This window comes from Poromitra crassiceps, assembly GCF_964638095.1.
Source record: "Poromitra crassiceps genome assembly, chromosome: 10".
Lineage (NCBI taxonomy): Eukaryota > Metazoa > Chordata > Actinopteri > Beryciformes > Melamphaidae > Poromitra > Poromitra crassiceps.
In genome coordinates, this window is record NC_139631.1 from 53,041,083 (window position 1) to 53,055,083 (window position 14,001).

General features: G+C 44.5%; 1 protein-coding gene across 1 annotated transcript in view; it reads right to left on the reverse strand.

Annotated features, from left to right (window-relative positions):
• The window catches only part of fkbp15b (FKBP prolyl isomerase family member 15b), a 40,269-nt gene that overhangs the window by 11,697 nt on the left and 14,571 nt on the right, over positions 1-14,001 (reverse strand). The window contains exons 12-22 of the mRNA XM_083645494.1: positions 12,515-12,631; positions 11,324-11,408; positions 10,301-10,410; positions 10,059-10,140; positions 9,644-9,753; positions 9,312-9,410; positions 9,078-9,172; positions 8,242-8,344; positions 4,352-4,523; positions 533-669; positions 192-347 (exon numbers count right to left, since the gene is read on the reverse strand). Of these exons, the coding sequence (XP_083501620.1) occupies positions 192-347; positions 533-669; positions 4,352-4,523; positions 8,242-8,344; positions 9,078-9,172; positions 9,312-9,410; positions 9,644-9,753; positions 10,059-10,140; positions 10,301-10,410; positions 11,324-11,408; positions 12,515-12,631 (1,266 nt within the window). The remainder of the gene's footprint in view (positions 1-191; positions 348-532; positions 670-4,351; positions 4,524-8,241; positions 8,345-9,077; positions 9,173-9,311; positions 9,411-9,643; positions 9,754-10,058; positions 10,141-10,300; positions 10,411-11,323; positions 11,409-12,514; positions 12,632-14,001) is intronic.

Sequence of the window (14,001 nt, forward strand, 5' to 3'; positions counted from 1 at the left end):
ACACACACACACACAGCTATGTCACTGGCAGGACTACAGCCTACACTAAATGACAGGTTGAAATCTGTTCAGTTTGATACTACAGCTGTGTCTACAGTATCTTTAAGAAACATAGACACAGCTTTTAGGCACATGTTAACTAGCAAAGGGAAAGCTAAGTTAACTTGAGCATCAGATGTCCATGTTGCTACCTGTTCTGACGCAGCGTTGTCGGTGCTGGTCCTGGCCTTGCGGAGCTGAGCTCGGAGGTGGTCCAGCTCCGCCTGGCTGCTCCTCCTCAGCTCCTCCACCTCCTCGTCTCGACTCTGCCGCTCCGCCTGCCACTTCCTCTTCCTGTCCGTCAGCGTCTGGAAGGCCAGGAGAGATCAGGGGAGATCGCTTGTTTCAAAACACAACGACAATCCAGGCACACATGGAACAATAAGGAGGATGGCTGATTTTCAACCTGCTTTCTATCATTAGAGGAAGGAAATACTCAAAGGAGAAATGATGGAAGTTTCAGACGTGTGTTTGAGTCCTGATGGATACTCACTCGTTCCAGACCGTCTTTGTCGCTCCTCAGGTCCTGTAGCTCCTCCTCCATGTTGTTCACCCTGAGCTCCGCCTCTTTACGTTTCTGTTTCTCTGAGCGTTGCTGAGCCTGGGCCCTCTCTGCTGCCTCCTTCAGCTCTGCACCCACACGCGCGCGCACACAACACACACACACACACACACACACACACACACACACACACACACACACACACACACACACACACACACACACACACACACACACACACACACACACACACACACAGCTTACACCAAGATCTCCTGCTGCTGATGTATCCAGCCAATATTAGGGATGGCCATGAATTTAAAATTTTCGAATAATCGTTTTTATTATCAAGATTGACTTTTATTATTGAAAGTCGAAAAAAACACGCACGAGCACACACCCACGCATGCACGCACATACGAGCACACACCCACGCATGCACGCACATACGAGCACACACACAAGTCGAAAATCTTGTCTTAAAAAGTATGTTTTCCATTGTTTTTACCCGCGCCTGTCTCTTTAAGAGAAAAGAGGTTTGTCCACACTCACTCACGCAAGGAGCCAAACCGCTCAGCCTGTCAAGCTACGCTAACGTAGCTAATTTTTCCATAGACCTTGCGTAAAATGCTTATAAAAATTGTTTTACTTGGTCAAACCAAGCGATTCTACTATACTTAGAATCAGGGTAGACCCATATAACATTTGACACACATTTTCTTTTCTTTTTCTTTTTCCTGGGCGAATTTCAACCAAAAGTCGACTTTGGCTCAGCGAATTTTGAATCGTGTTTTTGCTAGAAAAGCCCATCGCCAATATTCACCTTAACCTTTGATATGAAGCGATATATGCGATGCTGTACGATATTATTTTTCTATGGCAGTGCTTCCAAAACTAGTGTATGCGTACCCCAAGGGGTAGGAGGAGGTACTGCAGGGGGTACTTGAGAGAAAGGGGAAAATGGAAAAATGTCAGAATAAATCATGAAATAAATGAAACGTTAAAACAAATCTGCTCAGGAGGCACTAAATGCAACTCTTTCACTGCATTTCTTATTTTGTTATGTTATATTGTTCAAAAGGTGGATTATCATTCATTCATTGCATCATATGCTGTAGTTTTCTTAACAAAATGTTGTAGTCAGTAAAGGGGGTACTTGGATTCAGAAATCAGGGAACACGGGTAGTGAAGCCCAAAACATTTAAGAACCACTGGTCTATGGGAAGGTTTTAACACTGGTCTATGGGAAGGTTTTAACACTGGTCTATGGGAAGGTTTTAACACTGGTCTATGGGAAGGTTTTAACACAATTACCAGTATGAATGTTTATTTTTATTTTTTTATAAATATTTCCCCCCTGATTTTTTATTCCATTTTTATCCCCCATTAGTGCTAATTTAATTTATTCATCCTGGTTACTGCTCCACCCTCTGCCGATCTGGGGAGAGCTGAAACTGGCTCCATGCTTCCTCCGAGACATGGGCAGTTAGCCAGCCGCTTCTTTTCACCTGACAAAGGAAGCTTCACCGGTAGGACATAGCACGTGGGAGGTTCACGCTATTCCAACCAGTTGCCCTCCCTCCGAACAGGCGCCCCTAACGACGAGAGGAGGCACCACATTAGCAACCAGGATATTGCATGTTTTGGTGAGGGGTTCCTATATGAAGGAAACCCCCAGGGGGCACGGGGAGAACATGCAAACTCCACACAGAAAGGCCCTTTTGACGACCCCACCCGGGCGGTGGGCACTCAATGTAGTCGTGTGTTTGTGTCCCTCTCAAATATGGGTGAAAACACTGAACACTTGGATCTTTGTGGATTTCTTTAGAATTAACGTGACCAAATCTAAAAATAAGGAAAAATTCCATCCTGATCAAACCCTGAAACACGTTTTAGATAAACATGTCCCATGTCAAACAGTGATTATGTGCTGTCTGCATGCTGCTCTATAGCTGGAATGTCACATGGCACCTTCATGTAATTCTATTAGTGATGGCTGCATAACAGTGAGCAGACACAGTGTCTCCTCCTGGGGAGGAAAAGATTGCACAGATTGTGTGACTTTAATTGTCACCAATTGTGAACGATTCACACACACAAAAAGTCAGGTAGTGACGTCTCCATGACATCTACTACAATACCCAACAAGCATTGCTTCTTAGCCTGGGGAATAATGTGTGCTAATGTGTTGTATTTGATGAGGAATCGGTAAAGCAGATTGAGATGCATTATAGATTTGTGCTACATGCTTCTCTAGCGCTACGCTAACAACAGGTTGAAATCATTAGAAAATTGCAGAGCGATGGGACTTGTCACGCTACATGATATACTATGAAGATGCTAGATAATGAATGAACTGGCCGGGCTTGACAGGTCAATCCAAAAATAACTGCGATGACAGCTGGACTGTTTACCGCAAAATGATGGAGCTTGGTGCTTTTCATGGATAAGGCTGTTATCAGTCTCTAAAGACAGACACGTTGGCTCCCGCTATTTGCTCATGCTCCCGACAAACTGCATCTGCACTTTCGCAGGTCTCGAAGTTGGTCGAAAAATTAGGAAGGATATCCGGTCAAAAATAAGGTGGGATATCCGGTCAAAATAAGGCGGGTATCCAATCACATGCCTCGGTTGTGTTTCTGAGTGTCATGTCGAACACCAACACATCGAACTTCCTTCCGGTCTGGAGCGTTTCTCTTTGGAAGATGACAACCTCCTCCATCCAAATGTTAACGGGCTAAAGTAGCCTACAGACTGAAATGTTAACGGGATAAAGTACAGACTGTCTCTGGAGCATTGGAAGATTGTGGAAGAGATAGACTGGCTTGAGAGACTAGGCTGTTATGGACACAGTCATGTACCTTAGTACGGAGTACGGAAAATGTAATAAAATATTCTCTCATTTGTCAGACCCGTGCATGAGGAACCCTGTGGAGCTGCAACTATTAGTCGATTAGTTGCCCGACAGAAAATTAATCACCAACCATTTTTTTTATAATCAATTAATAATTTAGAATAATTTGTATGAAAAATTTAAATAAAATTCTTTCCTTCCAGCTTTTAAAATGTGAATATTTTCTGGCTTCTTTAGTCTTCTATGACAGTGAACTGATTATCTTTGGGTTGTGGACTGTTGGTCAGGACAAAACAGGACATTGAGGATGTCATCTTGGGTTTTGGGGGAAAAGTGATTTTTGACATTTATGAAATTTTTCAATTTTCTGACATTTTATAGACGAAGCGATTCATCGATTACCGTAAATTTCGGACTATAAGCCGCGGCTTTTTCCCCGTTTTTTGGCCCTGCGGCTTATATAACGGTGCGGCTTATCTATGGATTTTTTCAAAAAAAAATAAAAAAAATCTCTCTTTTTTAGCACTCTTTCTAACTATAAATCCACTTCTGTTTTAATTTCCTCTCTTGCCCTCTTTTCACCACACCGCGGACACTGTGTGCACTGTAAAAGAAAACACAGGTGGTGTTGTGTTATGTTTTTTGTTGAAATGTTAATAAATGGGAGCTTCCTCAAACAGCCATCTCTTTCCCGACAATCCCCTCTGTGCACGAACCCTTACATATGGTAATTAAACATTAAAACACAATAAAAAAAAAAAAAAAAACAACATTAAAACACCTGCGGCTTATAGTCCGGTGCGGCTTATATATGTAACAAACAGGCAATTTTGCTGCTGCGGCTTATACTCCGGTGCGGCTTATAGTGCGGAATTTACGGTAGTCGAGAAAATAATTGAGAGATGAATCGATAATGAAAATCGTTAGTTGCAGCCTTAGAGAGCAGCGTCACAAACCTTCCAGTTGCGTCTCCAGGGCGGAGATGCGTTGGCAGTGGCTCTCTTCGTCCCGCAGCGCAGAGGCCAGTTTAGCCTGCAGCTCTGTCGCCCTCTGCTGGTGACATGTGGCCTCCTGCTGCAGCTCAGACAGCCGGGAGGCGGAGGAGGCCAGCTCCTCCGTCAGACGCACCTGACGGCACGGACAGAGGAGAGAGGGGAGGGGGGAGATGGAGGAGAGTTACTGATGGTTGTCTACAGTAAAAACCCGGGTTCTCACACCTTCATCATAAAGAGTGCCAAAGTCACACCCTCTTCCGGGTTAGGCATACGAAACAAGAGATTTCATCTGCCATTCATTTTTCCATAGACATTTCCTAAAATTGTGCTCCTAAATATCCAAGGAGCTCATTATTTTCTCTTGATTATAAACATTTCACGACATGTCTATGGAAAAATAAACGGCGGATGAAATCCCTTGGCTCATATGCCTAAACTGGGAAGAGGGCATGACTTTGGCACCCTATTCAAGGGTGTTTCAAGGATCTTCCAGGCCCAATTACCTGAGTTTCAAGGACCCAACACGGCATAGTTTGAGACACAGATCAAGGTTCATTACTGTTACAACACTGAGAATTTGTATGAAGAGGACTAGGAGACGTTACAGAAGCTCACAGACAACAAGTCAAGTCAAAAGAGTTTGGGTGAAACAAGGCAGCAGACACACATGAAGACAGCGGGACGTAGCCTATTTACTAACATGAAGTCAAAAAGAAATAGCAAAAGGGCTTACATTTCTGTGAGTTGTTTCTATTCTTGCACAAAATCTATGAATTCAAGCACTTTCAATGACGCTCAATCTCTATTTATGACTATTTTCAAAAACGTTCAAGGCCTTGATTTTTCCCCCTCCTCAAATTCACAAATCTTTCAAGGATTTCACCCGGCCCAAACAGAGACAGCGGGATGGAGATGGTGACAGCCTGGATGAGTGGCTCCCGGTGCAAAAGCCTGTGGGGAGAACGTGCAGGGTGAGTGGTGACTGATGGAGGAGGAGGAGGAGGAGGAGGAGGAGGAGGAGGAGGAGGAGGAGGAGGAGGAGGAGGAGGAGGAGGAGGAGGAGGAGGAGGAGGAGGAGGAGGGAAAAAGAAAGGAAAGGTTAGTTCAAATGTCTGTGATGTGTGAGAGAAGCAGGATGGTGCTCGTGATGTTGGTCAGATCAGATCTGAGAAGCAGGATGGTGCCCGTGATGTTGGTCAGATCTGATCTGGGTCAAATAGTAGCAGGAGGCAAAAAACAAAAGATTGCATTTAATGTTTGACTTTTGGTTATCGGGCCCTAAAGCTACTAGCATGGCCGTAGCCAGGGTTTGAGAAATACAGAGGTCATGACCTCGGTGTCCTCAATGGTAGTTACGGGCATGACTACTAGTTCTCTTTGATGTAATTCCAATTGATCTCTGATTGCTGATTGTCTTCATGCTGCTTTCTTAATCGAAGTCACTGCGTTTACATGGACTGCAAGCATCTGACTTCTGACTATTGACCTTATTCTAAAGACAATATTTTGGTGAAGGTGTTTACATGTGTTGCTTATAGAATATTCCATTCATATTCCCATTTACATGCTACTAGAGAGCAGAGTCCACCTAGTGACTGAAGACACACCCACATGACATCCTTAAGTCCTGCCTCCTAGTTTCCTGCCTGAGTTTAACCTGAAAACCGTTCTGTCATGTCGCTACCATGTTTGGGTGACATGTTGGGACTTCTTTTAACAGGTGGCAGCCATCTTTTCTTCTCTCGTGTTTCTACCGTGTTAGGGACAACGTGTTGGGACTTTTTTTTACCGCGGCTGGCAGCCATCTTGTCTTCTGTAAACAAGTTGCACAACACTGGCTGCGGTGGCCGGACGCCATCAGAGCAGTTTGACCTTTGCCCTACGCGTCGCAAAATCCTGCCAAAAAAGCCGGACGTCACAGTGCAACGAAGGAGTTTCCATGTCTACAACAATACTGCTCAATAAATAATACCACTAACATCGCAAAACTCCACGTCTTATTTCCACTATTGCTTACTCTGACCATGACCTTATTTGGGTTAAGGTCATCAGAACATGCTGTTTACATGGCAGTGAGTATTGTCTTAATCGGGTTTAATATGGGAATGTTGCGGTCCATGTAAACGTACTGACCTGGCCAAATAAGGGTTCAATAAAACCAATAACACATGTTTTTAATCCTATTTGACCCGGGTCTGGTTGCAGCAGTAGAGAGAAAACAGGCTCACCTGGCCCGAGCACAGGTCCCGAGGCAGTGCATGCTGGGAAGAGAGAGCAGTCAATACTAGATTTCCTCAGAGCGACACAGCAGCAAACAACCAGGAAGAGACGCAGACGGCAAAGAGCGCAGAGGTCAGAGGTTATTGTCGGCACAAGTGCTGTAAAGGCTACAGACAGTGCTTAAACACACCTCAGAAAACAAATTGTTATCTTATTGTGAAAATCCTAGACAAGTAGGGATGCACAATGATATCGGCACGACGGTATCGGCCGATCGAAGGCCTGAAAATGAAAAATCGTCTAGAAACAAACATTTCTTCCAATATGAAAGATATGCAGATAAAATTATGTTTTAACTTTTGGGGAGTTTAGGCCATTAGCCATATTGTCTATATTAAAACTAGAACGTACATGGCTTTATTTTCCATCTGTGTGCAGTACAGTACAACGTGTGGTAGAGCACTCAAATGCTAATAGCTTAGTGCTAACAACGGCAGTCAATGGGACATTTGGCTACTTCGGTTCAGTCGCCCAGAATGCACATTCAAACAGCGCCATGAAGACTCACATGTACATGTTGTGACTCGTGTACTCACCACCTGATGAAAAGATAATCCAAAGTTACTTCAAACGGTCATTTTCGTAGTAAATCCAGTCCGATAACAAAACAAAGAGTAAGCGAACTAACAGGAGTGTATAACTGTAGTTACTTCCTCGTTTGCCACAGCGCATGCGCTGTGTGCAGTCATCATCAGTAGTGTTTCCCCTATATATATCCTGGAGTGCGCTGCACCGCCCCAGAAAAATGGCCGCCACCGCTAGCGACAGGTGTTTGTTTTTCGGTCGAGGCGAGGAGAGGAGGAGAAGAAGAGAGGAGGAGAAGAAGAGAGGAGGAGAAGAAGAGAGGAGGAGAAGAGGGGGGGAGGAGAAAGGAGAGGTGAACTAAGAGAGGAAAGTTGTTTGGGGCATTATGGGCGCTCTCGCTCCGTCATCAGCTCCATGCTGACTGAATCTACATGTGTGTCTCTCTGTGTGCCAGAGATATTCTGACGATAGTGACAGCTCAACTAGCAAGAGACTGGCCTAGTCAATGACGTTTCATAACACTGACAGACCAATCACAAGCTGCCACTTAGGAGACGGGAAGAGTACAATTTCATACTATTGACGGAGCCTGGAATGAGCTATCTCTATCTCTATTCATCTCTGGCGGTCATGCACAGACTTGTTAAGTGACGTGCAGTCAGTGCCAAGATGGGAAAGGAGCGCTCACCTTGTCCTGCTCGGCTGCAGGAGTCTGGCCTGGCTGTGCTCTAAACCCCGCCCCCCTGTGCGTTCTCCTGACGAGGAACAAGCGCTCACCTTGTCCTGCTCGGCCTGTAGGATCCTGGCCTGGTTGTGCTCTAAACCCCGCCCCCCTGTGCGTTCTCCTGACGAGGACCGAGCGCTCACCTTGTCCTGCTCGGCTGCAGGAGTCTGGCCTGGTTGTGCTCTAAACCCCGCCCCCCTGTGCGTTCTCCTGACGAGGAACAAGCGCTCACCTTGTCCTGCTCGGCCTGTAGGATCCTGGCCTGGTTGTGCTCTAAACCCCGCCCCCCTGTGCGTTCTCCTGACAAGGAACGAGCGCTCACCTTGTCCTGCTCGGCCTGTAGGATCCTGGCCTGGTTGTGCTCGCTGGAGGACATGAGGGAGTCGTTTCTCTGCTCCAGCAGCTGGTTGCTCTGCTCCACATACCTGAACAACAGCAACAAACGCATCAGACCAGCCCAAAAACTAATTTTTTACTATGCTATTAAAACTTATTTTTGAGCCAGTGCCCCCACACACACACACAGTGCTGCACAACTTGATAGATTCTGGTGCATATTTTGAATTTGCAGGGTAGAGGCACTTCAGCCTGATTGGTTCACAGAGCTTATTGTGTAATAAGTCTGGAGCATGACCACGCCCACTTCAAACCCAACATCAGGAACATTACAAAAATGAAATGGCAATATTCCGTATTTATATTGAAACTAATATCTAATACTTAGATGCTTACTGTTATGCACATGAGACCATAACTTACATAGTTAGAAGGTTACTGTGGATTTGTATAGGCTGATATATTTGCAAGGAAACATCAGACAAACCATATCAGGTCATCATAGTTCTCCCAGACCTTTTTGTGCAACTCCCAAACTTGTAATAAAAACATTGTAAAAATATACAGTACATGTATAAAAAAATTATATAAAATAACGTTACATTTCAAAATCTTTCAAGAACTGCAAAGGTGCCCTGATTTAGTTCAGACCTGGGAGACTGGCAGAGGTTCTGTTATGGATCCACACAAAGGTTTGTGTTTTTCAAAATAGAAATACAAGTTATATTATAATGTTGTTGTTTTTAAATGTCATATGTTCACACTGCAGCATTGATTATTAAGAATTGTATAAAGAATTGTCCTATTGTTTTTGGGATTCACCTCTGGTTCTGGTTGATTAACTCCCCGATCTTACGGTTCTGCTCCTCGATACGGGAGCTCTTCTCAAACACTTCCTTCTTTAAACATTCATTTTCCTGAAGGAGAAAACAAGTTTGACGAGAAACAATCATCATTTTTGTGAAAGAAAAGAGTTGAGGAAAAGGTCAAATGCTATATGCTATGCTATGCTATGCTATGCTATGCTAATGCTATGCTAATGCTATGCTATTGTACCTGGACCATTCTTTGGATGTTGTGCATGATCATGGAGGTTTCCATCGACATGCTGGACATGCCCATCGACAGACTTCCCTGCCTCTGAAGATCATCTATCTGTTGAAAATACAAGAAGAGGCGTGAACCAGATGAACCAGATGTATCTCCTCTCTCCTCAAGCACACGGAGGCTTCCATGAGACGTCAAGCAGCGCTGCAGACCGGCTCATAGTTACAAAGTAGTAACGACTCAAACGCCACTGAATGACTGAAACACTACTGTTTCAGTCATTATGAGCCGACACCACGGCCTGTCGCGAGCTACTGCTTCAGTATAGAAGTCCAGTTTACCTTAGAGGCCAACTGATCCACTTTGTCTGCTACTTTCCCCACAGATAATCGGATTTCTGTGTTGTGCTGCCGGGCCTCAGTCATCAAGAAGGAAGTGACATCACCAGAGCCTAGAAAACAACAACATCATCAAGAAGGAAGTGACATCACCAGAGCCTACAAAACAACATCATCACAGTACAACCTACTTTACATCATAATATGACTGAGTCTATGTATCACTGTCATATTCTCACTGGGAATCAAAAGAGAAAATGTAACACAGTTTTTTTAATGTTTTTTTCTCTTTAAATTGCAATAAATTCACACTTTACACGGACCTATAAACTACATATAAAACTATGGTTTATAAAACTATATAGTGATTCCATTTGAAAACATCACACACAAACTGGTTTGATACATCTTGTCTTACCCATGTATGGGACAGTGTGTGCTGGGTACACCTGGCTGACAGGTTGCAGGTGAGTGGCTGCCACAGGTGTGTAGGGGTAAGGCTATGGACAAACACAACAGGCTGATAGGGAAGAGCTAATAGCACATTTTGAAACACTTCTCTTATTTTGAAAGGAGGAAGTGAACAACATGGATGACACACTTCTCTTATTTTGAAAGGAGGAAGTGAACAACATGGAGGAAACGTGGAGAAAGTCTGACCTGAAAAGCATGATGGCTGCCGCCTGGCATCCCGGGCTGCTGCGGGGCCACAGCGCTCAAGACAGGAATTAAGGCAGAAGAAGGTGGAGCTGTGTGAGGATGAGGAAGTGCTGCAGGAGAAACAGAGAACTTCATCTGGGAGCAAACACACTACACAGACTGATTGGAAATCACACCACTAACGACTGGATTTCCCCCCCTTCTTCTTCTTCTGCTTCTTTTTGTCTTGCGTCGTACGGGAGCACACACGTGCATTTGGCAGACACACACACAGGTGACGAGCAGTTTGTTGCTGGTCTCGTTGGCCAGCTCACGCTACAAGAGTTTGTCAAGAATTGTCCAGATTTGGGTTATCTGGGAGATCGTCTCAACTGCCAAGGAGGCACGAGGTTAAAGTCGGGACCCCACGTTACACTACATACATGATCAAGTTTGACACTAGGGGTGTGCCACCTTAGGCACCTCACGATTCGATTCGATTACGATTAAGGGTGCTACGATTCGATTATTAAACGATTACGATTAATCACGATTTTCGATGCATCTTTTTCACCAAACAGGATTTTTTTTAAGCAAGGTATATTTGTCAGTATCCATTAATTAAAGTAAACAAACAAATGTACCTCCATTATCTTCAGTTGCGACTGAAGTCCACGCATCACATGTTACAGCCACCCTGCATGCTTTCTTCAGTGATTCCAGTTTCCAGTACTTCGGTTTTGGTCTCGTTTTACAGTTAAAGAACTGCTTTCCGGGCGAAATACCGTATTTTTTGCAAATAAAGCAAAAAAATTATTGCAAAAAAAAAAAAAAAAAATGCAATTTTTTGCAAATCGATAATCGAACATTGTGAATCGATTTTAATCGTCACGTGACTAATCGCGATGCATCGATTATACGGTTAATCGGCACACCCCTATTTGACACTCGACCTCACTCCAATCTAGAGAATCAGTGATGATGTGGAATTGTGGCTATAATGGACCTAAAGATCATGTCGCTTTAGTGAGAGCCTTCACTCACCCTGCGCTGAGCCTGGAGCAGCAGTGGAGATCTGGACGGGAGACGGAGATGCGGGCAGATCCTTGGCTCTGGAAACACTGGTGTCCTGGAGGGAAACGTACAGTAGCATTAGCTCATCTATGACTTGGTTTACATGGACTGCAATATTCCAATATGAACCTGATGGAGACAATACTCTGAATAAGACACTGGCATGTAAACAGCATCTTCTGATGACCTTCACCTGAGTAAGCAATAGTTCAATTAAGACATGTCGTGCAGTATTCCCATTTTATTGGCATTATTTTAGTTCATTGTAGTTGTAAACACCTAAACACCTAAACACTGTAAACACCTATAACGTCCTATCGGAGTTGAGCAACTTGTTTACAGAAGAAAAGATGGCTGCCACCGATAAAAAGAAGACCCAACAACGTGTCCCTGACGTGGTAGAACATGACAGAGACACAACAACGTGTCCCTGACGTGGTAGAACATGACAGAGACACAACAATGTGTCCCTGACGTGGTAGAACATGACAGAAACAACGTGTCCCTGACGTGGTAGAACATGACAGAAACAACGTGTCCCTGACGTGGTAGAACATGACAGAGACACAACAACGTGTCCCTGACGTGGTAGAACATGACAGAAACAACGTGTCCCTGACGTGGTAGAACATGACAGAAACAACGTGTCCCTGACGTGGTAACATGACAGAAAGGCTTTCAGGTTCCATTCAGGAGGGAAACACAGATGTAGAAGGTATGGACGTCATGTGGGCGTGTCTTCAGTCATTCATTGGATTGGACTATTCTCTGTAGCATGTCAACGGGAATATGAATGGAATATTCTATAAGCCAGGGCTTCCCCCAAAAAATTGGCCCCCTTACAGCGGAGAAAGTTTTGCAAGGAGCCCCTCGTAATCATAACACAGATTAAGCATGTCTACTTTATTACCACATTTGTAGGCTACTCTTAGCCATTGGAACCATTTGTGGCCACTATGGGCCGAGGCAAGAGGGTCTGTCTATGTCTGCCCCCTCAAAAGAAAGAAAGAACGTGGCCAGCTTCGCCGAAAGGAAGTGTCCAGGTCGCCGAATAAAAGTGGCCAGGTCACCGATGATGGTATCCAGAGCCATCCATGTTCCTCTGTACTGTTCTCTGTACTGTAGTTAGTATGACTTAATGGGAACCCTGTCCCTTCTCACCTCAAGCTCTGAGTCACTGGATTCTGGCTGGCTAGTCACCCCCGTCAGAAAGGGCAACATGGGCTGACCCATCTTGGCCATGCGCGAGATCAGCTTGGCTTTGGTGGCATCTGGATTCTGGAGTTAGAAAGAAGAAAGAGCTGCTTCCATCATAACAGCTGCAGAGTATCTGAACCTGCTTCCATCATAACAGCTGGAGAGTATCTGAACCTGCTTCCATCATAACAGCTGCAGAGTATCTGAACCTGCTTCCATCATAACAGCTACAGAGTATCTGAACCTGCTTCCATCATAACAGCTGGAGAGTATCTGAACCTGCTTCCATCATAACAGCTACAGAGTATCTGAACCTGCTTCCATCATAACAGCTGCAGAGTATCTGAACCTGCTTCCATCATAACAGCTACAGAGTATCTGAACCTGCTTCCATCATAACAGCTACAGAGTATCTGAACCTGCTTCCATCATAACAGCTACAGAGTATCTGAACCTGCTTCCATCATAATAGCTACAGAGTATCTGAACCTGCTTCCATCATAACAGCTACAGAGTATCTGAACCTGCTTCCATCATAACAGCTACAGAGTATCTGAACCTGCTTCCATCATAACAGCTACATAGTATCTGAACCTGCTTCCATCATAACAGCTGCAGAGTATCTGAACCTGCTTCCATCATAACAGCTGCAGAGTATCTGAACCTGCTTCCATCATAACAGCTACATAGTATCTGAACCTGCTTCCATCATAACAGCTGCAGAGTATCTGAACCTGCTTCCATCATAACAGCTACAGAGTATCTGAACCTGCTTCCATCATAACAGCTACATAGTATCTGAACCTGCTTCCATCATAACAGCTGCAGAGTATCTGAACCTGCTTCCATCATGACAGCTGGAGAGTATCTGAACCTGCTTCCATCATAATAGCTACAGAGTATCTGAACCTGCTTCCATCATAACAGCTACAGAGTATCTGAACCTGCTTCCATCATAACAGCTACAGAGTATCTGAACCTGCTTCCATCATAACAGCTGCAGAGTATCTGAACCTGCTTCCATCATAACAGCTACAGAGTATCTGAACCTGCTTCCATCATAACAGCTGCAGAGTATCTGAACCTGCTTCCATCATAACAGCTACATAGTATCTGAACCTGCTTCCATCATAACAGCTACAGAGTATCTGAACCTGCTTCCATCATAACAGCTACAGAGTATCTGAACCTGCTTCCATCATAACAGCTGCAGAGTATCTGAACCTGCTTCCATCATGACAGCTACATAGTATCTGAACCTGCTTCCATCATAACAGCTGCAGAGTATCTGAACCTGCTTCCATCATAACAGCTGCAGAGTATCTGAACCTGCTTCCATCATGACAGCTACATAGTATCTGAACCTGCTTCCATCATAATAGCTACAGAGTATCTGAACCTGCTTCCATCATAACAGCTGCAGAGTATCTGAACCTGCTTCCATCATAACA